We start from the raw sequence: 23,298 nt of genomic DNA, 5'->3' as shown, positions 1-23,298 counted from the left end.
CCTCTAATGTGTCATTACTCATATGGATAAAAAGAATGTCCTACACCTAAAAGTCCAAAATGGTTTTCCAAATTACTCTTATTTAGTAACATCAACTATTAGTTCTTCAGAAGTACCAATTCCAGCATTTTGTGCAGGCTTATAGTAACTAAATAATACTAAAAATAATTTTTGCCTAGTTTCACATTTGCTACAAGGAGAGAATATGCCAATCAAAAAGGATCAGGAAGCTTGGTGTTGGTGGCTTTTGCCTGTAGTCCTAGCTACTCAGGAGGATCTAAAAATGAAGCCAGACCATTCACAAAATTCCTAAGACACAACCTCCAAAATAACTAACAATAGGTTGGTTAGAGTGGCGGCTTAGGTGATGAGTGCCCACTGAACAAGTAAGGCAAGCAAGCATGATGTCCTGAGTTCAAACCACAGTACCAGTAAAAACAAGCAAACAAACTAACTGTAAAAAACTGCCATTCCATTCTAATTTATTTACCACTCTATCTCAACATATTCATTGGAATTGTGTTCTTAGTCTGCCAGTCTATGAATATTAATACAAATCTTTATCTTTGTTTGTATAGGGGAGCTTGGGAAAATATGAAACATGCAATCTGCAAAGTTTAGAAAAATAATCACACATAGAACAGAGCACTGACACCATGATATGCTCTTACAAGGTCTTTAAATTGGTCAACTGTCAGTTTAGAATTCAATTTTATGAATACATCTACAATAGGTTACTAGGATAGGTTAGGGGAATGGATTTGAACTTCTAAGAGTCTCAACATACAGAAGAGAGGTAGAGAAGAGAAAACTGCATGGAAATAATATATTGTGAATTTAACCTTCATTATCAAACGTCGTTTTTTTGTAAGACTAAAAGGAGGTAATGTAGGAAAGAAAAGTCTATTTATTTAATAAGTACTTATATGTTTATGACTAGCAGAATGAAAAATCAGATCCTTATTGTTTTTTAATGTCAAAATTTAGGGAATGGGGAGAGAGAACAACAATGATGACTGAAAAACAACTACAGAAATATTGCACGTTATGCTTCAATAACAATGTGTTCAAAATCTACATTCGTATTAGAGACTAATGTGTTTATCCTCAGATATTATTGTCTTACATACATTAGAGAAGTAACTTACCATCTAAAAGCTGTATGCCACTTTCCATTTCATATAACATTAAAATCCAGTCTGTATGATAACCAAATCAGCAAAGATTTAATCCTGAACAGTTTAACAGTGACTTTCAAAATGTCTTTGAATTTTTCATAAACTTTTTGATTACAGAGAGGTAGTGGGCAATATGTGTATACTTAATTATTTTTACCTTTAAAATCCAATGTTAAAATCCATACTGCAGTTACAAAAGATGAGGCCAGTCAATTGCCTAACTTACACAAGAAAAATAATCATTCAGCAAGAAACAGACTTCCATTACACCTCAGGCTCTTCTTACACTTTTTATTGGTGCTGGTCCTGGGGCTTGACCTCAGGGACTGGGCACTGTCCCTGATCTTTTTAGCTAAAGGCTAGCATTCTATCACTTGAGCCACAGCTCAACTTCTGGCTTTTGTGTGGTTAAAGATAAGGATCTTATGAACTTTCCTGCCTGGGCTAGAAAGAGGTCCTCAGATCTCAGCCTCCTGAGTAGCTAAGATTATAGATGTGAGCCTCCAGTGTTCAGCTACAAGTTTGGTTTTACATATACATATTAATTTTTATAAAGTAAGCTAAGGTACACGGCAAAGGAAATAATCCAGTACTACTTTAAAGATAACTGAATTTTTAACTTCCTGTCCAACTTATTACAAAGAAGTTATTTCTTCTAAAGTACTTACTTACCTCTGACATAGGGGTTCCCCAGAAGTCATTCTGAAACAATGTTTTTAAAGGTGTGGATGGATGCAAGTCTTTATTATCCAGTATTGCTGAAACATCGTCAAAAACAAACCCACAGAACAGGCTGTTCCAATAGCAAGCAGTAACCACACCTACTATTAAGGTTATTTCTTTGAGGTTAATGTCACCCATCTTTCCTATAATAACTGCAGACAAAGGGAAAAGAAGGCAACATGGAAGATAAAAAGAAATAAGCAACATATTTCAGGTAACTATTTCAAGTAACCACAGTATCAGTAAATAATAAGACTGTAGTTAATACTTACACAGAAAGGCTCAACTCATATACTTCACACTGCTAAGAAACATTAGCTAATCAATTTGTCATATGTCTAACCTAAGGCAAAATTTTTTGTTTTCATAGTTCTTCCAGTTTTTTAAATCATATTTAATGTTTAGTTAAATAGACAGTGGAGTCCTTACCAATTGACATTAATCAGGCTACAAGGGAAAACACAAATACTTAAAATAAGTTTAAAAGACCAGTATGATGTGCTCCAGGAGTATCTAAACTATTTGTGTGTGTGTGTAAAAATAAACACAACACAGGTTTTCCAAACCTCTGAAGGAGCTTATGAATATTAGTATTTTATGTATTTAAAACCAATATAATTTAGATATTCTACACCTTTGTTTACATTTGTGAAAAATACTTTTCTTGGCTGCTTTTATCTACCTTTTAAAGAACTGTGGTGCTACTATTCCTCTCTTCCACTCAGACTGATTATCTATTTGGCCCTTTGGATATCTGAACAACAAATACCTGATACCTTACAACAAAAGCTGTTAGCCCTCGCCTCACAATAAAGTAGCAATGTAACATACGGGCTACTACTTTAGAAAGGATTCAGTGAGGCAATGGTTTAAAGTAGAAGGGTCTATATTAACTGGAGAATACACACACACACAAACACACACACACACAAATTAGCCCTACAATATAGCTCTACATAAACTGCAATCCTTCTTAGTGTTTTAAGTCTACTTGTGGAAGACACAGTTCCCCCCCAGACTGAAATAAAACAAAACTGTTTGTGTCCAAATCCCCTGCAGTTGAGAATGGCTATCCTAGTTACCAAGGGCCTTAACAAGAGAAGATGAAGGTCTCATTGAAGTTTTCATTGGAGAAATGGCAGAGTAGAAGCTTACTCCATTGCATGCCATGAAAGAGGAAAAATCTAAGTAACAAAATAGTGACTATATTTTCAAGAGCAAAAGAAATGAGGAGCAGAACCAAGTGCTGAGTAATGAGACAATTGAAAAATAACAGGACAGTTGACAAAGTAGGGGAAGGTGAATTTGAAGCCTTCACAAAGTAAGCTAGGTAAGCCTCTGTGATAAGACTGGCAGAACTAGTTGTGGGACATCAAGTACCCACTCACCTGAAAGCCTTAAACTTCAGTGTGAGGATCAGGTAGGACAATGACATCCTCAGGGTCACAAGTCAGAATGGGAAAAGGCAATTTACTTCCCCTATTCCTAATAGCAGTGGCAGTGCCATCAAAAAGACAGCTTCTTATTTGAGGCTAAGGTACTTACGGACTAAAAACAAGGAATAATCACTACTCAGGTACCCTGAGTCAGCCAGTCAGAGAGCCTGCAGGAGATGGTGAGTGGGTTGTGGAGAGGAAAGACTGTGATGTGGACAAGCTGATAAATTAATGGGAGATTCACCTCTAGAAGTGTAAGGTGGAGGGGTCACCAGCCCAGCTCTATCTAGTCAGAGCAGTTTCACTGCTTGATTATTATAGTAACAAAGCATTGATCCCTCAGATTCTAGGATTGTTGGCTGGTTCAAGTGGAGGTACCAGTCCCTCAGGACTTGAAAATCAAGGAACAGCTGAAGGAGTCTTGGGACATCCAGCCAAAGTATCTTGGGAGTGACATGACTAGAGACAGAAAATTTAACATGAGTGAGCTGGGAAATTAAAGAAGCATCACAAACTAGGACAATGAACAGTTAGATCCTATTCTTCCTAGCTTAGGGCAAGTTCCAGGGCCCAAGGATAATTGCAGAACACCACCAAGCCTACAGATGGCAGAGTGTTCAGCATCCAGGAGCTATCTGCTGTCTAGGAATTTGCAGTTAGGTGAGATTCAGATAGGACCCTGAGCTCACACAATACCCTCCAGTAACTTCTGCTCCATAGGCTGACACACTATTGAATGAGGTCTGAAAAAAATTGAGATCTTCAGGCAAAGCACAAGTGCAAAACTCTGTGCTCTGTGCGTTTTCTCCACCATCAGGTATATTTTAAAAGACAGGCTGACAATCGCACATGTGCAAGTTTAAGAGCAAAACTGGTTTCCCTAAAAAAGAATTCTGAAGAAGAAATTTTGAAAGCTGGTCCTTTGTTCTTATAATCATATCAGCTAGTAAGTTAACCTGGAAGTCTTTAAATGTTAATCTCAGGACAAATGGAGGGCAAGACAAAATTAACATTGTTGTTTAACTTTTTTTTTTTTTTAAGGGTCTTGCTATGTAGCCTAGACTGCCTCTGAAACTCACAATCCTTCTGCCTCAGCCTCCTGAGTGCTAGGTTTGCAGAAATGTGCAACCATGCCTATTTTTAACTAAAATCATATAATTTGGGGAGAAAATTCAGAATCAATGTGCAAGAGGTTGCAGAAAAGACAGAAAAGTTGTTTTAAAAATTTCCCAAGAGAACATTAAGATGAGAAAAAAGGACAGCTTATACTAGGTCATGTCATAAACTCAACTGTGGAGTAATGTCAGGTTCTGTACAAGAATCACCTATAAAGTTGAAGAATAAAGGTTATACAGTGCTCAGAGGAGACATGATTCTCAGAGGCTTATTACTGCAACAGTTTTAAAAATGGTTTCTTGTAGGAACTTGTAGGATTTTTCTAAGCATGTAAGCATATACACATATGCATATGCTATAAGAGAGAGGAATGGCTGATACATAGTATACCAAATCCAGCTGCATTTGAGATAATGTAGTTCATAAACTGCATTATAGATACAAAATCCAATTTCTTCATTAAAATTGTATTGAGTGCTCATTTTTTATTACTCTTAATAGTATAATTGTAAATTGACTTTTATATGGATTAAAGAATTTTTAGCCTGGAAAGAAAATCCTCCCAGTTCAGTCTCCTGAGAAATTTTTTTAAAAATCTAATCTCAATTATTGTTTTGATAATTTACATTAGTTGTTATCTTAAAGTAACTTACTGGATTTTATTACTATCTTGAAGTTTAAAAACTCTAGCTTGCAGGAAGTGGCGCTATAGCTCAAGTGGTAGTGCGCTCGCCTTGAGCTGAAGAGCTGAGGGACAGCGCCCAGGCCCAGAGTTCAAGCCCCACGACCGACAAAAAAAAAACAACAAAAAACAAAAAAAAACTCTAGCTTGCAAAGTTTGTAAAAGTTGTATTAACGGTGACTCCTACTATTCTTTCTAGTCTCCTCATGTTGAAGGAAGACAAGCATCTACTTGTTACAGAGACATTTCTTTCCCTAAGTGAAAGACAGTAAACAGGAAAGTTTACTGTACACATTAGTTATTAGATTTCCAATGATTCTGCATTATTTTATACACTGTAAAAATAAGCTCTCATTTTCTCTATTGGTAAGTCAGCAAAAGGAACGTAACATCTAAGAAATTTAAAGTGATTGGTATAGAGAGCAGAATTAGTACTTATTAAAGTCAAGGCTTTTTTGTGAGGTGATTTCCGTAAGGTAAAACTATTCACAGAAACAGAAAGCAGGTTCAGGCAAGTGTTTCTGTAACAAGGCCATTTACAAAATTGTCACATAAAATCTTGTGTTGATGAAGACTGGCTGACATAGAAATTTAGATGGAAAATAGTATGGCATGGGTGTTCAAAAAGTAGTAAATTTCACTTATGCCATCCTCTACAACACTATAGAAGACACTAAACATGAAAAGTGTTTAATTAAAATTCTTGAATAAACAAGGTTATAAAAACCAGTATATGTACAGTTTACTAAAACAGCAAGATTGAGGAACAAATCTTTCATGAAATATTGGTTTCCAGACTACATGAAGTGTCAGTATGGCAACCTTCCAGCCAAAAGGACATGTTCAATCACCCTATTAAGTTAGAACACAATACTTATAACTTCTCTGAGCTTCAATTTAACTGAGATGGGAAATGAGGATAATGAAAGCACTCATTTCACTGCTGGACTATTAATGAAGAATAAATGAGTTCCTAAACAATATCTGGTATAACATTGTTTTTTTTAAAAAAGCAGTTGGCAAATATGACAAATGTCTTTCAATTTTATCTCACAAAATGAGTCTGTATTTCCTGCGGAACGATGTCTTGTTCAACCTCAATACGTGTTTTATAGAGAAAAAAAAATCTATCTTCAAGTAGAAAAAACAATCTATTGTCAATTACAGTAAAAGCAAAAAAAAAAAAAAATATTCAAAAGCACTTTAAAAAAATGAAAGAGGATACTGGTCCCAACGGTTGGAAATGTCATTTTGATTTCAAGCCTAGCGCTTCTTCAGAAAGGTTACCTAGAGTGATGGAAGCCTCCTCCTCCAGAAGGGCTGCGCAGCTGAAGGGTGAGGGAAACTTGCTAGAGATTAAGGAGGGCTAACAACACCGAGTGGGCGCCTGTCGCAGCCAGCGCCCGGGGTAAACAGGCAGGTGCACAGCAGAACGACCCCTTCACCAGCCCCGATCTCCTTTCCCAGAGCCTCTTCGCCCCAGGCCGTCCGGCTGCGGGGCCGGCGGGCTGGGGCGGGGGAGGCGGCGGGTCTTCGCTTCTCACTCCTCCGGAAACCGTGAATGAACTCGGCGGCACCCCTCGGCTCCACCACGACGAATTCCGAGGCTCCACGAAGCGCAAACTTTGCCCCGCTCTGGCAAGGGAAGGTGCCAGCCCAGACGTAGCACGGACCGCACACCTGACGAGCAGGTGAGGCCTTCCCACCTCTCCAGACCCGGGCTGGGCCCCGGAACTCCGAGGGCAGGAGAGTCCCTCAACCCCGGCGCTTCCTTCAACGCCTCAGCCGCCGACCCACCACCGGACCTCACCTGAGGGCGGTTCCACCGAGGGCCTGGCTTAGGGAAATCTCCGGGAGAGCCGTGTGGTGAGGGCCGCCCCCAAAACCACCGTCATGGTTCCTGGCGCCCAGGCCACCCAAGCAGACGCCGATCTTCCGCGGCGTCTCCCGCCTCTAGGTCCTTCCCACCCTCTCCTGTACAGGCGAAGCCTTTGGCAATGAATCACGGGAACGCTCTACAGTTCCCTATTCGGAAACTTCAATTCCCGGCATGCTCAGCTAAAACGCAGAACTGCACTCTGGGATTTGAAGTCCTCGGTACACCCTACGCCTTTTCCTGGTTCTTGACAATGTGGTCCAGGATGCGGGCGGGAAAGTTTAACCGTAAAACATCTCCGGAGGTCGTAAAATGTAGGCTTTCCTTGCATCCGGGACCTACAGCCGGCTTTAGCGTAGTGGTGGAGGTGGTGGTGTGGGGCGGGGCGTCGCCTAGCAGCCGGATGCCGCCGCGGGTTTTGCTTGCTCTGGACGGAGTTGGCATTGGAACGGCCTTGGGAGTGGTCAGAAGCTGCTGCGGGGGCCCAGCGAGGTTGTTGAGGCGGATGCGGGACTGTCACTGATTGCCGGGCGTGGCCTAGGTGGGTGGATCTGGGGAGCCCGGTCCCGCTCTGGCTCCGCCAGCAGGTTTAGATCGGAGCCCGAGTGCAGCTGCCTCCCTAACCCGCCCCCGTTAGCCTGAGATCTCCCCTCTCTCAACCCTGGTTCGCCCCACACTGCTTGATTCCCCTCTTTTATTTGCGCCCTTCCTGTAGCACCGACTCCCGGTTCCTGCTTCTCAGAATCTGCTCACCTGCAGACTTCCACCCCCCCCCCTCCCCCCGCGCGCTGGGCACCGTCAGGTGTTCGCGCGTGCGCACGCCGTCTGTGAGGTTTCAAGGGGTGTGCGACAGGGCCTCAGAATTTTACTTTCATGTTAGCAAAGAAGTCATCAGACATTGCCTAACCCGTGCTGCATCTGGTGTTTTGTGCCTAGATGCTGTAATCTTGGCGGAGAGGACATTTTGCCCACGTATCTGTTTTAGCTATTGAGGAACCACCATCCTTTGCCCACACCTTCGAGTTATGGTGAAGCTCTAAACTTAGTAATGCTGTTTGTATTGGAAAAAAAAAAAAAAAAAACACAAGAAAGTCCCACTTGTTTTGTTACAGGAGGTGGAAGAAGTCAAGATGCCACCTTATATAAACTGGAAAGAGATAATTAAAGTGGACCCAGATGACCTGCCTCGTCAAGAAGAACTGGCGGATAATTTGTTGGTTTCTTTGTCCAAGGTGCTTAAATGATACATCAATTGTTTGTCAAATAATTCATATTGATTAATTGTCATTAATTTAAACTACCAGTAAAAATCACCGAATGCTACAACGAGAAGAACGTTTATATTTGCTTAACGTTTATTAACTAGTTCCTTTTTTTTTTTTATAAAAACTTAGGTGGAAGTAAGTGAACTGAAAAATGAAAATCAAGAAAATGTGATACATCTTTTCAGAATTACTCAGTCATTAATGAAGGTTTGTATGCAGTAGATTTTAAAAGTAACTTTGACAGGGAATTTATATCTCTCTTACATAAGGCAATCTCTTATATAAGGCTTAAAATGAGACATCTTTAAATGTGTGTTGAGAGATAGTTGTGTGCAAAACATACTCTAAAGTTCCTAAAAGAGTTGTGGGGGGGAAAGGATGCGTATGTATAAAAACAATCTAAGGAGATGTATCTTGAAGTCCAGATGAAAGAGACAGAAATGAATGGAATAGGTACTTGAATGTATGGGAAAGAGGAATTCAAGCTGTGTCCAAAAGCTAGATAAATGGAAGGCAGTGAAAAGGGGATTCTAGAACTGACAGTTATCATAAAAAGTGTTATAAATATGAAATGTGCTTATTTACAATTGAGGAAACAAGTGCTGACAGTCAACAATTACACCAATAACAGGTTTTAAACTGCAGTTGATATATACAAAAGTATGTTTTAGGAAGGCAAAAACGAAATATGTCATATAGGGCAAATTAAGAGAACTGTAGCTGATTAGCCATAAAGTGAAAGAGTAAAGACAGTTTTATACTAGAATATTAACAATGGGAATATAAAAAAGTGAAAAAATATGAAACATTACAAAATACTGCAAGAAAAATGTTTCAAGCTATTGCAAATCTAGAAATTTAGCTCTAAGAAAATAATTTATTCATTCAAAATAGATATTTTCTGAATATCATGTACAATGCATAGCAGGCGATTAGGATTAGCACAATAAATAAAACGAAGTTGTATTTTTAGTGTATACATTATAGTGAAGAGGTTTATTGAAGGGACTCTTTTTTTTTTCCTTTAATGTTTAGATGAAAGCTCAAGAAGTAGAGCTAGCTTTGGAAGAAGTTGAAAAGGCTGGAGAAGAACAAGCAAAATTTGGTAAAGCCTTGTTAAAAGCTTATTGTGGTCCACTTACTACTAAGCAGTTGAAAATTAAACTTAATATATCCTGTAAAATACATGCAATTTATTATGAAAAACATTTATACTACTTAGATCTTGTATGTAATGTTCCTTTCTTTTACATCATTTTATAATACTGATGGGATCCTTTAAAAGCATTAATTTTGTTATTTCATTGAAATGTATGTAAAAAACTTGTTTCAAGGTAAATCTAACCAGTTGAAATATTTATCTTTTTTAAAAATAGAAAATCAATTAAAAACAAAAGTAATGAAACTGGAAAATGAACTGGAGGTACGTCCATTGTATTGTTTAAAATGTGATTGCCTTAATTGTGTTACTTTGAATTTTCATATTTTTGTGGTGGCTAGAAAATTCACAAGAACATTATCATGTTTATATTCTGTTCAGTATACTATATATTTATTAAGTGCTTTGACTTATACTAAGAATTAAGCACATAATTATGAACAGAAAAAAACCAGTTAATAACTGAGGTAGCTGAAAGTCTACAGAAATATATAGAAGGATTATTAGCAATTGAGGAGGAAGGTGGTGTGTGGAGATTTGAGGAAAAAGTGACAGAATATTATGGTAGAAGACCACAGGCAAAATAATGTATTGTTGAGATTTCTGGCAAATAAAAAGAAACAATAGAAATGGAGTAGCCTCTGAAACAAGAAGAAAAGGCAGAACACAGAACATATTGTTTGCAGGGTTAGTGCTTGGAAGTTGAGAGACTATACATGAGATCATCTACTAAAAGTAAGAATGGAAGATGGTATGGTTAAATTTCAAGAATGTCAGATAAGATGGGTCCTGGTGGCTCATGCCTATAATCCTAACTATTCAGGAGGTTGCCTAACTATTCAGGAGATTGACATCTGAGGATCATGGTTCAGAGCCAAATGGAGCAGAATAATCAGAGAAACTCTTATATCTCAGTAACCAACAAAAAGACAGAACTATAGTGTGGTAGAGTGTCAACCATGAGTTTTTAAAAAGTAAGCAAGAATTCAAGACCTTGTACAACAACAACAACAACAACAAAAGAATGTCAAGTAAAGCTTAGTACCCAAATAAATCAAATTGCAGCTAAGGCAAGGTGGTGAAAAGGAATATTTACAGTCAATTGTCAGTAGCTCTCAGTTGTCAGAAAAGCTTATTGTCAGCTTCTGATTTAAACTTAAATAAGCTAAATTAAAAAGTAGTCCTTAAGCTGATGATTTTAATCATCTGTTACTAGAACATAATAAAAATGTAAAGTCAAGATAATTATTTGCTGTTCATTTGTTTGAATTTTCAAATATGATGGAATTAATTTATACTTTGGATTTATTACTTTAAGATGGCTCATCAGTCTGCCGGTGGACGGGACACTCGGTTTTTACGAGATGAAATTTGCCAACTTGAAAAACAATTGGAACAAAAAGATAGGGAATTAGAGGAAATGGAAAAGGAATTGGACAAAGAAAAGAAAGTTAATGAACAAGTAAGGCATTTTTTTTCAGTGAGTCTTTATTGTTCTAATAAAGATGTTTCTATAGCAGCATGTCTGATACTGCTTTTTATAATCATTGGCTATATTTACTTTACATTATATGCCATAGTTTAGGAATAAAGTACATCTATTTGAGGTTTTTGTAAAATATAATATATTACCAAAATATAAAATATTTTGGAAAATATAATAGATTAAATATTTCTAGTGAATACTACTTGAGTATTCTTTACAGTTGGAGGTACTTTTTATAGGACTTTGGATTACATATATAATAGATGCTTTGGTCTAAAACATTAGAATAAAAAAATTGAAAGGCATTCATAAGTAATTTTCTATCATAGTTTTGATTGAAATTGACAGATGCAGTCATGGTATTAGTGTATGTATAATGTATAATATTACATATAATATATTAATATACAATGTTACCAGGCTACAGATGAAGCTTGTTCACATTTTCCTAGAAGTTTTATAGGCAAGGGACATACACCTAATCCAGTCTGACATCAGGTTGCTTCATTTAACCATTATACTGTACTGCCATTGAAGTAGTAGTAGTAGTACTTTGAGTAAAGTAGTTCTAGCCAGGACATTTAGGAACCAGGGATATGGAATCTTGGACGAAAGCCAATCCTTTCATTTGTTTTTTTTGGAGAGAAATATTTTTTGTGTATTTATCCTTTATTTAGCTTTTGGTATATGCACTTCAGAAAATGTTTTTAACAGCTTGTTTTATCCATTCAAATCCTTTTTTTTTTTTTTTTTTTAAATTGTATTTTATTTTATTTGAGAACATACTGTACAGGGGGGGCTACAATTACATGGGCAGGATAATGCATACATTTCTTACCAAGCATTGCAGCCTCCTCCTTTGTTTACCCTTCACTTCCCTTCCCCGCCTCCCTCCTCCTCCCCCCACCCAATTTTACCCCCCTCCCCCCACCCAATTATATCCCCCTCCCCCCCCCCCCACCGACATTGTAAAGCTGGTTTTGACATGACATTTTGTACTTCTCATTGTTGCAACAGGTCCACCTGAATCCTTAAACGACTTGTTTGTCCCCATCTCCTCCACATGTTATACTGACATCAAATATAGTGAAAGCGGGGGTTACACTGTGGGGGAGGGACATACAAAGCAACAAAGAAATAATCTTATAAATGCGTTAGAAACACATGCATGAAAGAAACGAAAACATTAAAATACATATTTAAGGGTTCATTTTCCTAACATCACATTATCTGACCTTTTCCGCTTGACTCATACCTATACTAGATATTGCAAATAAGGGAAACCATGGGACCTATGCTTCTTTGGGCATTCAAATCCTTTTTAAAAACTTGACTTTGTCTTAGTTTAACTTGAAGTCTGTAGTAAAAAATTTTCTTAGAAAGGATTTAGACTTAACTCACCAAGTGAAAATATGAGTTTATATTGAATTACTGCTGAATTTTATCTCATTTATTTTTTACTACTTAGTTGGCTCTTCGAAATGAGGAAGCAGAAAATGAAAACAGCAAGTTAAGAAGAGAGGTTGGTAAAACATTTTTAGTGGTTGTAGTGGTTCAACAAATACACTTGTTAAAAAAGGTTTGCTTACATTCATATTGTAACCAGAACTGGAACCTTCTAAGTAACTAATATTTTTAAAGTGGATTAATTATGGTATTGCTTTGCTTCAGATAATTAGAAAATAGATCAAAGAGTGTGGTTGTGATGTAATACATTCCTTTCTTAGATCTATGTGGGTTAACTTTCCTTTCTGTTGTCCAAGCCATTCTCTGCTATCTTATTACTTTAGTATGTCACTGAATTTCTGTTCTTAATGCTCTTTCTTAACCAGCATTCTTTTAAAGTTTTTGTTTCTCATGAATTCTTATAAATTTTGACTATTATTTGGTTCTTCTGAGCCAAATAATATTTGAGTATTGTTATTCCCAAAAGGAATTTCTTTAACCTAATCAAAATGTTCTTTGTTTTGATTGGTAGTTAATATTCTTACTTTCTTTACTTATTTAAAATTAATACTTAAATTTCTAAAATACTTTATTTTTGCTTTCTTTACTTTCTAGCTATTATTTTTAATTATGTCTTGCATTTCTCATTTCTAATTACCCTTTTCCTGTCCTTTTCTGGAGAACAAACGTCTAAAGAAAAAGGTGAGGCCATAAGGTGAAAACTGGAGAATTTAAGATGCATTTTGAACACACTATTTAGAAGACATAGTTTATTATTTTAGATTGCTTTTAATTTTCTGCTCTTTGGACTACTATCAGAATGAACAGCTACGTCAGGATGTTATTGATTACCAGAAGCAAATAGATTCACATAAAGAATCACTTTTATCAAGAAGAGGAGAAGACAGTGACTATCGATCACAGTTATCTAAGAAGAACTATGAACTTGTTCAATATCTGGATGAAATTCAGGTACAATGAATAAAGTCAGTTGAGAGCAATCATTTTTATATAAATTAAGACTACAATATACTATTACAATAAAATACATAATAGTGCTATAGTACAAAACTAACATATAGCCAGTCCTCTATGAAAATTCTTTATTATAAATCTGTCACTGTGTAATTGTACAGTGTAAAGTAAGTTATATCTTTAAAGTTATATTTTTTTCATTCATTTTTATAGTTGCATGTCCTGGCCATTAAGTACAGTTGTGGTCCTTTGTACCATTTCCTTGATACAATTAATCCTAAGGGTCTACAAACAATTTTCTTCCCCTCCCCATGGACATTTACAACTTCATTTAATTTTAATTTAGCTTAAATTAAAGTTCTTTAAAAAATATTTTTAATTACAGTTTCTTTAACATTTTTAGACCTTAACAGAAGCTAATGAGAAAATTGAAGTTCAGAATCAAGAAATGAGAAAAAATCTAGAAGAGTCTGTACAGGAAATGGAGAAGATGACTGATGAATACAATAGAATGAAAGCTATTGTGCATCAGACAGATAACAGAGTGGACCAGCTAAAAAAAGAAAATGATCATTATAGACTTCAAGTAAGAATTATCCTTATTGTTTTTTCTTTGTTGGTCGTGGGACTTGAACTCTGGGCCTGGGCACTGTCCCTCAGCCTTTCAACTCAAGGCGAGCCCTCTACCACTTGAGCCATGGCACCACTTCCCATTTTCTGGTGGTTAATTGGAGATAAGAGTCTTGGGCTTTTCTGCCCACACAGGCTTTGAACCACCATTTTCTTATCTCAGTCTCTTGAGTAGCTAGGATTACAGGCGTGAGTCACTGGCGCCCAGCAAATTATCCTTATTTTGACTCCTTTATACAGACTTCATATTATTTTATTGCTATGTAAAGCTCGAAATATTTTTCATTTTTCTAGGATATGAGTTTTGTTTTCGTTAATACAGTATGTTACCATTGTTGTATATTTGCATATATGTGTTCTTCAAAAAACACCTTGGTCAGGCACCAGGGTTCATTCCTATAATTCTAGGTACTTACTGAGGAGGCTGAAATCTGAGGATCACAATTCAAATCCAGCCCAGGCAGGAAAGGCCATGGGACTCTTATCTCTAATTAACCAATAAAAAGTAAAAAATGGAGCTATGGCTCAAGTTGTAGAGTGCTAGCCCTTGAACAGAACAGCTCAAGGACAGTATCCAGGTTCTGAGTTCAAGTCCCCAGAACAGCACACACAAAAAAAGCAAAACCCATACTCACACAAAACACCTTATAGTTCTTGCTATCTGGTTATATAAATGATATTTGAATTAATGTGTAGACTTTAGTCTTCCAAATCTTATAGTTATGGGAATTTTCAGGCTGTTTATATGGCTCAAGGTGCAGAGTGCCTGCCCAGCAAGTGTAAGGCATTGAATTCTAATTCCAGTACTGAATAAAAAGTATGAGAATATTCTAGTAAGGATACCTATAATTTTGTCTGAAAAGTCTTGTTGAAGTAACATTTAATTTTGTATCTTAAATACTCTATAAAATATTAGATACCAATATACCATTCACTATTTACATGGGCTCAAACCTTTTAAAAAGTAGAATAATACTTAAAAGTGTAATTCTGTATACCTTATTTAAAAAATGTTTGAGACCAGAATTGTTTCAGGTTTTGAATTTTTTCAGATTTTTGGATTATTTACAAATGCATAATGAGGTAGCTTGGGGATAAATTGCAATGTATGTATACCTCAGACATATATATATATGTATATATATATGTATGTATATATATTATATCTATATCTGTATCACACATATAATATAGATACAGATATAATTGTCTGAAGTATTTTTAGCATGTCAGCTTTTCAACTGAGGTCTATCATATAGGACATATAGAGATATGGTGTCATGTCAGTGCAGAAAAGGGTCCGAATATTAGAGCATTTCAGATTTTGTATTTGGATTGGTATTCTGCTTGTATAAACATACAGGGAGCCATTAAATGTCACTTTTAGTTGCATGACTGTTCCACAAATAACATGTCTTGTAATGCATCTATAATATAATCACATGTATATATAACTACATATAATACACATATCGTATCACTGTCTATCAATTTTTGTACTGATTGTTGCCTTTTAGGTGCAAGAACTCACAGATCTTCTGAAAGCAAAAAATGAAGAAGATGATCCAGTCATGGTAGCTGTCAATGCCAAAGTAGAGGAATGGAAGGTGATTTTCTTCATTGATACACTATCATTTTTTTATATATTAGATTTAAATCTTGTTTAAAAGACTAAAAGAACTTACACTAGTTGGTAACATTATTATTATTACATTCATTATATATATTAAACAGAAAAGATCAAAACTGTGCTTTGTAGTCCCCCAGCTCATTTTTCATTGAATGGGCCACTCAAATCAATAGTAATCAGATGTGTGGTCAAGGAAAGACCTATCAAAATCACTTGGGAAACCTTTTCAAGCAACATCTCATCCTCTTCACCATACTCCAATCCTAACCAATTTCACAGTCTTACTGTATCAGAAGCTGAGGTTATGATGAATATTTACTTGAAAAACATTGAGATAAACTGAATAATTTTTTTTTGATAGTGCCAGTATTTGAACTTAGGACCTGTGCTTACTGCACAGGTGCTCTGCTGCTTGAACTATCCTTCAAACCTTTTGCTTTTCTTATATTTTGAATAGGATCTTGGCTTTTTTGCCCAGTGAAGTCTGAATCACAGTCCTTGTATTTGTGCTTATAGCTGGGATGACAGGCATGTGCCACCACACCCAAGTTTTTATTGTGATGGGGGTCTCACTAACCTCTTGCCTAGAGTGACTTTGAACTGTGATCCTGCTAATCTTAGCCTTCTAAGTCACTAGAATTATAGACATAAACCACAAGATTTGGCTCTATTGAATAGTTTTTACTTTAGAAACTTTCATTTCTAGACTTGTTGCTTCTAGTGGGTCAATCTAAATTTTTTTTTGGTGGTTTGCAATTGGTTATCATGGTGAAGCTTGGGTATATTTCAGTTGAATTCAATAAATTTTAAGGGAGTAAATATTTTAAGAGTAAATATTTTAATCTAGTCTGTCTGGTAACCACTCAACTCAGCTGTTTTGGCATGAATATGGCCATAATGCATAAATGAATGAGCAAGGTTGTTTTCTTGGAAAACTTTACAAATACTGTGCCAGGCCACATTTTATAAAAAAAAGATTGACTTCTAAAAAATAAAAATTACAGGGTGTTTTTTAAAATCATTTATTTGAGCTTTAAGTTACAAATAGAGTATCAATAAAATTGTAATGGCAGCTGCTAATACTTTTTCAAATAATTTTATTTTCTGTACTTTCTTAAATATACTAATATGTTATTTATCTTAAATGAGGAAACTTACTTTGCTTTTTATAAGAGATATTTTGTTATTTCTAGCTAATTTTGTCTTCTAAAGATGATGAAATTATTGAATATCAACAAATGTTACATAATCTGAGGGAGAAGCTTAAAAATGCTCAGCTTGATGCTGATAAAAGTAACATCATGGCTCTAAAACAGGTAAAACCTCAAAATTTGTTTTATCAAACAGTCTTATTAAAGTTAGAAATCCCAACTGTCTTACTATATTATCTGTATTTAATTTAGTAGCATTCACAACTAGGCATATAATAAAGTGTAAATTTTTCATACTGGTCACATGAAAATAAATTAGATAATTTAGATGAGGGTTAGAATCAGACATGTAAATATTTTGTTGCTTTTTCGTTATTGTTGTAAATATACATACATTGTTTTAGTTAGGGATTGTTCAATGAGAAACTACTGAAAATGTTTACATTTTAAAATACTTACTACTCTGTTATTAAAGTTTGTTATATTTCAATCCTGGAGTACTTTAGTATAAAACTAAAAGGTATGGTTATAATTTGAATATGCTACCTACTTTGAATGTGCTTCATTATCAGTGAAAATACATACTCATTTATAAAAGAGCCATACTTTCATCATTATATAGAATGAGATTTGAGAAGTGTTTAGAGAATATAAACAACTATAAGGAACAATATTTCTGAAAGAAGTACTTAAGATATAGAAGATACATTAAATAAAATAGCAAGCACAGGGAAAAATACAAACATGCAAAATTATCAAGAGATAGAATTGGGTGGTGATGAAGAAGGCAATGTATAAGAAGTAAGTTATGAAATTTCTGTCTGCCAGATTATTGGTCATTTGTATTTATCTTGAAGAGTAGATGACACATATATAAGAAGCAGAGTTTTACCATTATTAAATTTATATCCATAATCTTATTGAAAAGAGTTACCTTTTTCTTCAATTTTAAAATGTATGTTTATATTCATGAAAGGATCTGCACTATTTTAAATCCTTTTTAGGGTATACAGGAACGAGACAGTCAAATTAAGATGCTCACTGAACAAGTTGAACAATATACAAAAGAAATGGAAAAAAATACTTACATTATTGAAGATTTGAAAAATGAGCTGCAAAGAAACAAAGGTGATTTCTCCTATTTTTATGTGTTTGAAACTAATTTTATAAAGTTATGTTTTAAAAGATTTTTTAAAAGCATTATTAAATAAAATGGTAAACTAGATACCTGTAGCTTACAATCAAGATCCTCAGATCTCAGCCTTCTGAGTAGCTAGGATTACAGGCATGAGCCCAGGCCCTCAGTATGCATATTTTGTTTTTCATATGAAAACAATATTTATATGAAAAGCTTTGCACTGCGGTCCTCAGATCTCAGCCTCCTGAGTAGCTAGGATTATAGGCGTGAACCACCAGGGCCTGGATATAATTCTTTTTTTTTTTTGGTCCAGTGGTGGGCCTGAACTCTGGGCCTGGGCGCTGTCCCTCAGCTCTTCACCTCAAGGCTAGCGCTCTACCACTTGAGACACAGCGCCACTTCCAGCTTTTTTTTCTGCTTATGTGGTGCTGAGGAATCAAACCCAGGGCCTCATGCATGCAAGGCAAGCACTCTACCACTGAGCCACCTTCCCAGCCCCTGGATATGATTCTTATACATATATTACTAGCATTTAACTTAGTAAATGGTTGGTTTATTTTATTAGCGTTTTGTCCCTTTGATAAAAATGACATGAACATTTTTAAATTGTTTCTTGTACAATTTTGATTAGTGTATCAACATTGAAGATAATTTTCAGAAATAAGTTAACATGTCAACATCATTTGAATTAATTTTGTCCTAATTAATATCACATTATATTCTCCTTACACTAAGCGTTACTCTTATATCTACAAATGGCAAGATAGAGTTAGAGGGAAAACAAACAAAAAGTATGTACCAAAGTGTGTTGTGGAGGGCTAAATGGAAGAGTGACTAGATACTGGGCACAGCTTAGCCTCTTTGACAGCTAAGATATTGGTGTTCTATCTATCCTAATCTAATGCCTAATGCAAGTCTAATATACGTATGTTAGAAAATTTTTATTTTACTGTAGGTGAGCATGAGAATTATCTGTCAATAAATTTTACAATGATAGAAGTATTATATTTTGGGACTGGCATTAATTTAGCAAGTCGAGATGTACAAGTAGGGAAAATACTTTTCAGCTAAGTTAAAGTTAGTTGTAAGAAACACAAAAAACATTCAAGAATGATTTAAAGTAAGATAGAAACTGGCTGTCTATGATGTGAACAAGTCAGAACAATTCAGTTCAGACTCAATATCTTTGCTGCACCTACTCAGGATTCTGTGTCATGGAGTGCTGCTCATCCTGCCTCAACATGGAATTTCCATCACTAGTCCTATGCACAGTAAATCCAGTCTTCATAATCATATTTCAGGTAGTAAGATGGAGGAAAGTGAAAATGAAAAGCAAGATTCATATTACATTTCTTCTTAAAAAAATTCCCTGAAATTCCTATATGGCCTCTATATTTATCACTCGTTAGCAATATAACCACATCTAGCTGCTGGAGTATAAGCAGAACCTTAGGTTATATTTCTAATGGTCATTTGTCCAGCCAAAATCACTGCCACAATGATCAATTTTGTGTGATAGTATTTTGCAACTTTTACAATTCATACGCCATTAGCTAAGGTTCATTTTATTTAATTTTTATTAACCAAATAGCTTTCATTTTGCAAATATAAAACTCCAACCTGAGTGGAGTTCTTTGCAGTGTGATGCAATGTATCCTGCCCCATATTAGAGTCATTGATTTAAAGGAAAAATTAACTCATGATTTTTGTTTTTACCCTTTAGGTGCTTCAACTCTTTCTCAGCAAAATCACTATTTGAAAATACAGTCAAAACTACAAATTTTAGAAGAGAAAACTAAGGAGGCTGAGAGAACAGCTGAACTGGCTGAGGCTGATGCAAAGGAAAAGGATAAAGAATTGGTTGAGACTCTAAAGCGATTAAAAGATTATGAGTCAGTATGTATTTTTATCTTGTCTATCAAGAAGCTTAGAATTACTTTTGCCTCTCACAAATGATTCGGTCTGTTAGTGAGTTCCATCTGAACACCATTCGGTATATCGTATAATAAAGGTTGTTTTAATTTATATTAAGCTATTCAAAATTGTAAGCATTTATTTATTTTTCTTGACAGGAACATTGTTTTAAAAACTTCTGGTCAATGCATTTTGCCAGATAAGCAGCTTTTGTGAAGCAGCACATAGTCTTCCTTATTTGTCCATGATGCTGGCTATATAGATGTGACACCACTGGCTGCTTTGATAAAACTGATGACAGAGATAGTTCTGTCACGTACTGTGCTACCACAGGGTACTTTGCGCTTTTTATACTACTTAATATTAATGAGACAACTATATTCTATTGGCAGTCCTGATTCATTTCTAATGTTTTCCTATATTCTGTTAAGTGTTCTATATATGATATTAAGTAATTTCTATATATGATATCAAGTAATTTTGACATTAGGATATTGTCCTAAGTTTCAGCTATTCTATATTCCATTATTATTATTATTATTATTATTATTATTATTGCTACTACTACTACTATTACTACTACTACTGGATTTGGCTTACAAAAGCACAATAAAAGCCTGCATTAGTATGTAAAAAATTGTTTCTAAGTATCAGTTTTAAATGTTTAAAAAAACCTCAATATTGTTATATATATGTGTACATTTCCCCTTAAATATATTTTTTAAAAATCCATGAATTTAATTTATTGCTTTAAATGAATTACTCATTTACTCATGATAAATTTAAATTATATTGGGTATTTTTCAGGGAGTATATGGCTTAGGAGATGCAGTTGTTGAAATAAAGAATTGTAAAAGTCAAATTAAAATAAGAGATCGAGAAATTGAAACATTAACAAAGGAAATCAATAAGCTTGAGTTGAAAATCAATGATTTCCTTGATGAAAATGAAGCACTAAGAGAACGTATGGGTAAGCCATCCTTTGGTTTTTTTGTTGGTTGTGGGGGCTGAACTCTGGGCTCTGGTTCTGGACTCAGTCCCTCAGCTCATCAGCTTAAGGCTAGCACCCTACCACTTGAGCCACAGCGCCACTTCTGGCTTTTTTCTGCTTATGTGGAGCTGAGGAATCGAACCAGGGCCTCATGCATGCAAGGCAAGTACTCTACCACTGAGCAAACTTCCCAGGCCAGCCATCCTTTAAGCTATGTTGCTTTTTTCCAACTCTAGTTTTCAGGTTCTTCATATTTACTTTTGGTTTATTATTATTTTTTTGTTGTTCTTGTATAGTGATTGAGATGGGACATAGAGCCTTGCTTGTGTTAGGCCAATACTATCACTTAGCTATACACCTACCCTTTTATTTTAGTTTGCTTTCTTAATGACAATCATTGTTTGTTTAAAAAGTGAAAGTCCATTTTGTTAATACTAGGTATCAGCAGCTCACCTTTTATTTTTATTTCCCCTAGAGGGTCTATACAACTCATTTTGGAAAAGATTTATTTCAGAGTAATTTATAAGGACACATAAATACTACTTAAACCTATTAAACACTTCTTAAGTACTTTATTTTTCAATGGATATTGTTTACATTTTACTTTACTTGAATATTTTAAGAGCCTTATAGATTCTAAGAAGTAAGTTGTAAATATGTCTTGAGAGTTTATATATTGATTTCAATAGTTCATTACTTACTACTAACTTGAATGCTGAATTACAACTATCTAATCTAATTTGCTTCTTTAAATTGAAAATACATCTATATATTAATTTAGTTATATCAACCAGCTAAATGCTGGCTGACACTTTCTTAGACCTAAAAGACCATCTGTAAAAGATTTTCTCTGGAGAAAGGAAAATTAAATATTTCATATAGAATATTTTCAGATAATGCCTAACTAAAACCTAGAATTATTCTGGGACCTCAATAGACATTTGATTAACTTGGACAGGTCAGAAAGAGGAATCTGGAAGTTCCTAAAGATGATTTCTGACCAATCTCGAGGCTTCTGTGTTTAAAGATTTAAGATCATAATTGTTAAGGTCCTAGTTTTTAACTACTCTGATTCATCTTGATATTTGTTCTTTAGTTTGTTGCTTAGCAATAGCCAATTAGGTAAATGCACTGGGAACACCAGCATTCCCTAAACTCCATATTTAGATTAATTTCATTTTACTGTTGGCAGGTCAGAATCTTTTTTAAAGGCAGTATTACTTCTATGACTTAGCTACAAGTTGAAAGTTGAATACAGCTGTATTTCAATCCTAATATTCTTTTTTTTATTGTGAGAATACTGTACAGAGGGGTTACAATTACATGGGCAAGATAATGAGTACATTTCTTATCAAGCATTGTTGCCTCCTCCTTTGTTTCCCCTTCCCATCCCTTTCCATCCTCCCCCTGCCCCCACCATCCAATCCTCCCTGCTCCCCCCCCCCACCAAAGTTGTAAAGTTTGTTTTCGACATAACGACTTGTACATCTCATTGTTGCAATGGGTCCACCTGTATCCCTATTTAAACGATTTGTTTTTGCCCTTCCCCTCCACAAATTATACCGACATCAAGTACAGTGAAAGCAGGGGTTATACTGTGGGGGAGGGACATACAAAGCAACAAAGAAATAATCTTATAAATGTGTTAGAAACAATCGCATGAAAGAAAAAAAATTTGAATACATTTCTTAGGGTTCATTTCCCTAACATCACTTTATCTGACCTTTTCTGCTTTACTCAGACATATACTAGATAATGCAAGTAAGGGAAACCATGGGACCTATGTTTCTTTGGGCCTGGCTTACTTCACTTAATATAATTTTTTCCAAGTCTTTCCATTTCTTAACAAACCTAATATTCTTATTGCATTGTAGTTCTACCTTTACAATAGCTCAACGTGGAGAAGTTAGATCTTGATAGGTTTTGTGAGGATTTCTATTACGGTAAAATTATGAGAGATTCTGATAAAATTTTAATTTAAGCTATAATACAAATTATCTAGAAGATTATTAGAAAATATTTAGACAATTATTGTATAAAAAGTGTTTTGTACTTCAGTGATACTAGCTAATTGATTTGCCATCTTTACTTGATGGTACATGAAAGTTCTGCAGTTCATTTGCATGTTTTTAAGTTTTTAATTGTGTTGTTTTCTGTTTTAGGCCTTGAACCAAAGACAATGATTGATTTGACTGAATTTAAAAATAGTAAACACTTAAAACAGCAGCAGTACAGAGCTGAAAACCAGATTCTTTTGAAAGAGGCAAGTTTGGTGCTCAATTTATTATTTTCTTTTCTTAGTTAGACTAAAGAGAAGTACTAATAATTCATACTTTGTAGATTGAAAGTCTAGAAGAAGAACGACTTGATCTGAAAAGAAAAATTCGTCAAATGGCTCAAGAAAGAGGAAAAAGAATTGCAAACTTAGGTATAGTCACTTGTTTTATACCTTTAAAAGAATCATTGAAAACGAATCATTTTGGTCTTGGATTTTCTGTTTTT

At 35.2% G+C, this 23,298-nt stretch overlaps 2 protein-coding genes across 5 annotated transcripts in view; one reads left to right on the top strand and one right to left on the bottom strand.

The window, feature by feature from the left end:
• Tmtc3 (transmembrane O-mannosyltransferase targeting cadherins 3) overlaps nucleotides 1-7,109 on the bottom strand; it is a 40,822-nt gene extending 33,713 nt beyond the window's left edge. Inside the window, exons 1-2 of the mRNA XM_069989568.1 lie at nucleotides 6,946-7,109; nucleotides 1,851-2,053 (exon numbers count right to left, since the gene is read on the bottom strand). Coding sequence (XP_069845669.1) covers nucleotides 1,851-2,039 — 189 coding nt within the window. The 5' untranslated portion in view covers nucleotides 2,040-2,053; nucleotides 6,946-7,109. The remainder of the gene's footprint in view (nucleotides 1-1,850; nucleotides 2,054-6,945) is intronic.
• An 840-nt stretch (nucleotides 7,110-7,949) lies between these two features.
• Nucleotides 7,950-23,298, top strand: part of Cep290 (centrosomal protein 290) — a 67,815-nt gene continuing 52,466 nt past the window's right edge. Inside the window, exons 1-17 of one of the 4 annotated variants that reach the window (XM_069989461.1) lie at nucleotides 7,950-8,039; nucleotides 8,124-8,243; nucleotides 8,406-8,483; nucleotides 9,312-9,381; nucleotides 9,653-9,699; nucleotides 10,754-10,897; nucleotides 12,390-12,443; nucleotides 13,049-13,069; nucleotides 13,187-13,339; nucleotides 13,746-13,928; nucleotides 15,490-15,579; nucleotides 16,796-16,918; nucleotides 17,758-17,881; nucleotides 19,615-19,787; nucleotides 20,613-20,775; nucleotides 22,959-23,059; nucleotides 23,137-23,224. In XM_069989461.1, the coding sequence (XP_069845562.1) occupies nucleotides 8,037-8,039; nucleotides 8,124-8,243; nucleotides 8,406-8,483; nucleotides 9,312-9,381; nucleotides 9,653-9,699; nucleotides 10,754-10,897; nucleotides 12,390-12,443; nucleotides 13,049-13,069; nucleotides 13,187-13,339; nucleotides 13,746-13,928; nucleotides 15,490-15,579; nucleotides 16,796-16,918; nucleotides 17,758-17,881; nucleotides 19,615-19,787; nucleotides 20,613-20,775; nucleotides 22,959-23,059; nucleotides 23,137-23,224 (1,735 nt within the window). In that variant the 5' untranslated portion in view covers nucleotides 7,950-8,036. The remainder of the gene's footprint in view (nucleotides 8,040-8,123; nucleotides 8,244-8,405; nucleotides 8,484-9,311; nucleotides 9,382-9,652; nucleotides 9,700-10,753; nucleotides 10,898-12,389; nucleotides 12,444-13,048; nucleotides 13,070-13,186; nucleotides 13,340-13,745; nucleotides 13,929-15,489; nucleotides 15,580-16,795; nucleotides 16,919-17,757; nucleotides 17,882-19,614; nucleotides 19,788-20,612; nucleotides 20,776-22,958; nucleotides 23,060-23,136; nucleotides 23,225-23,298) is intronic. The other 3 variants (XM_069989477.1, XM_069989487.1, XM_069989469.1) reach the window with 3 other exon arrangements.

Source organism: Dipodomys merriami, unplaced genomic scaffold, assembly GCF_024711535.1.
Source record: "Dipodomys merriami isolate MVZ:Mamm:240054 unplaced genomic scaffold, mDipMer1.0.p SCAF_10, whole genome shotgun sequence".
Taxonomy (NCBI): Eukaryota; Metazoa; Chordata; class Mammalia; order Rodentia; family Heteromyidae; genus Dipodomys; species Dipodomys merriami.
Note: the sequence above shows the minus strand (reverse complement) of the source record. Positions and strands in the feature narration are given on the sequence as shown.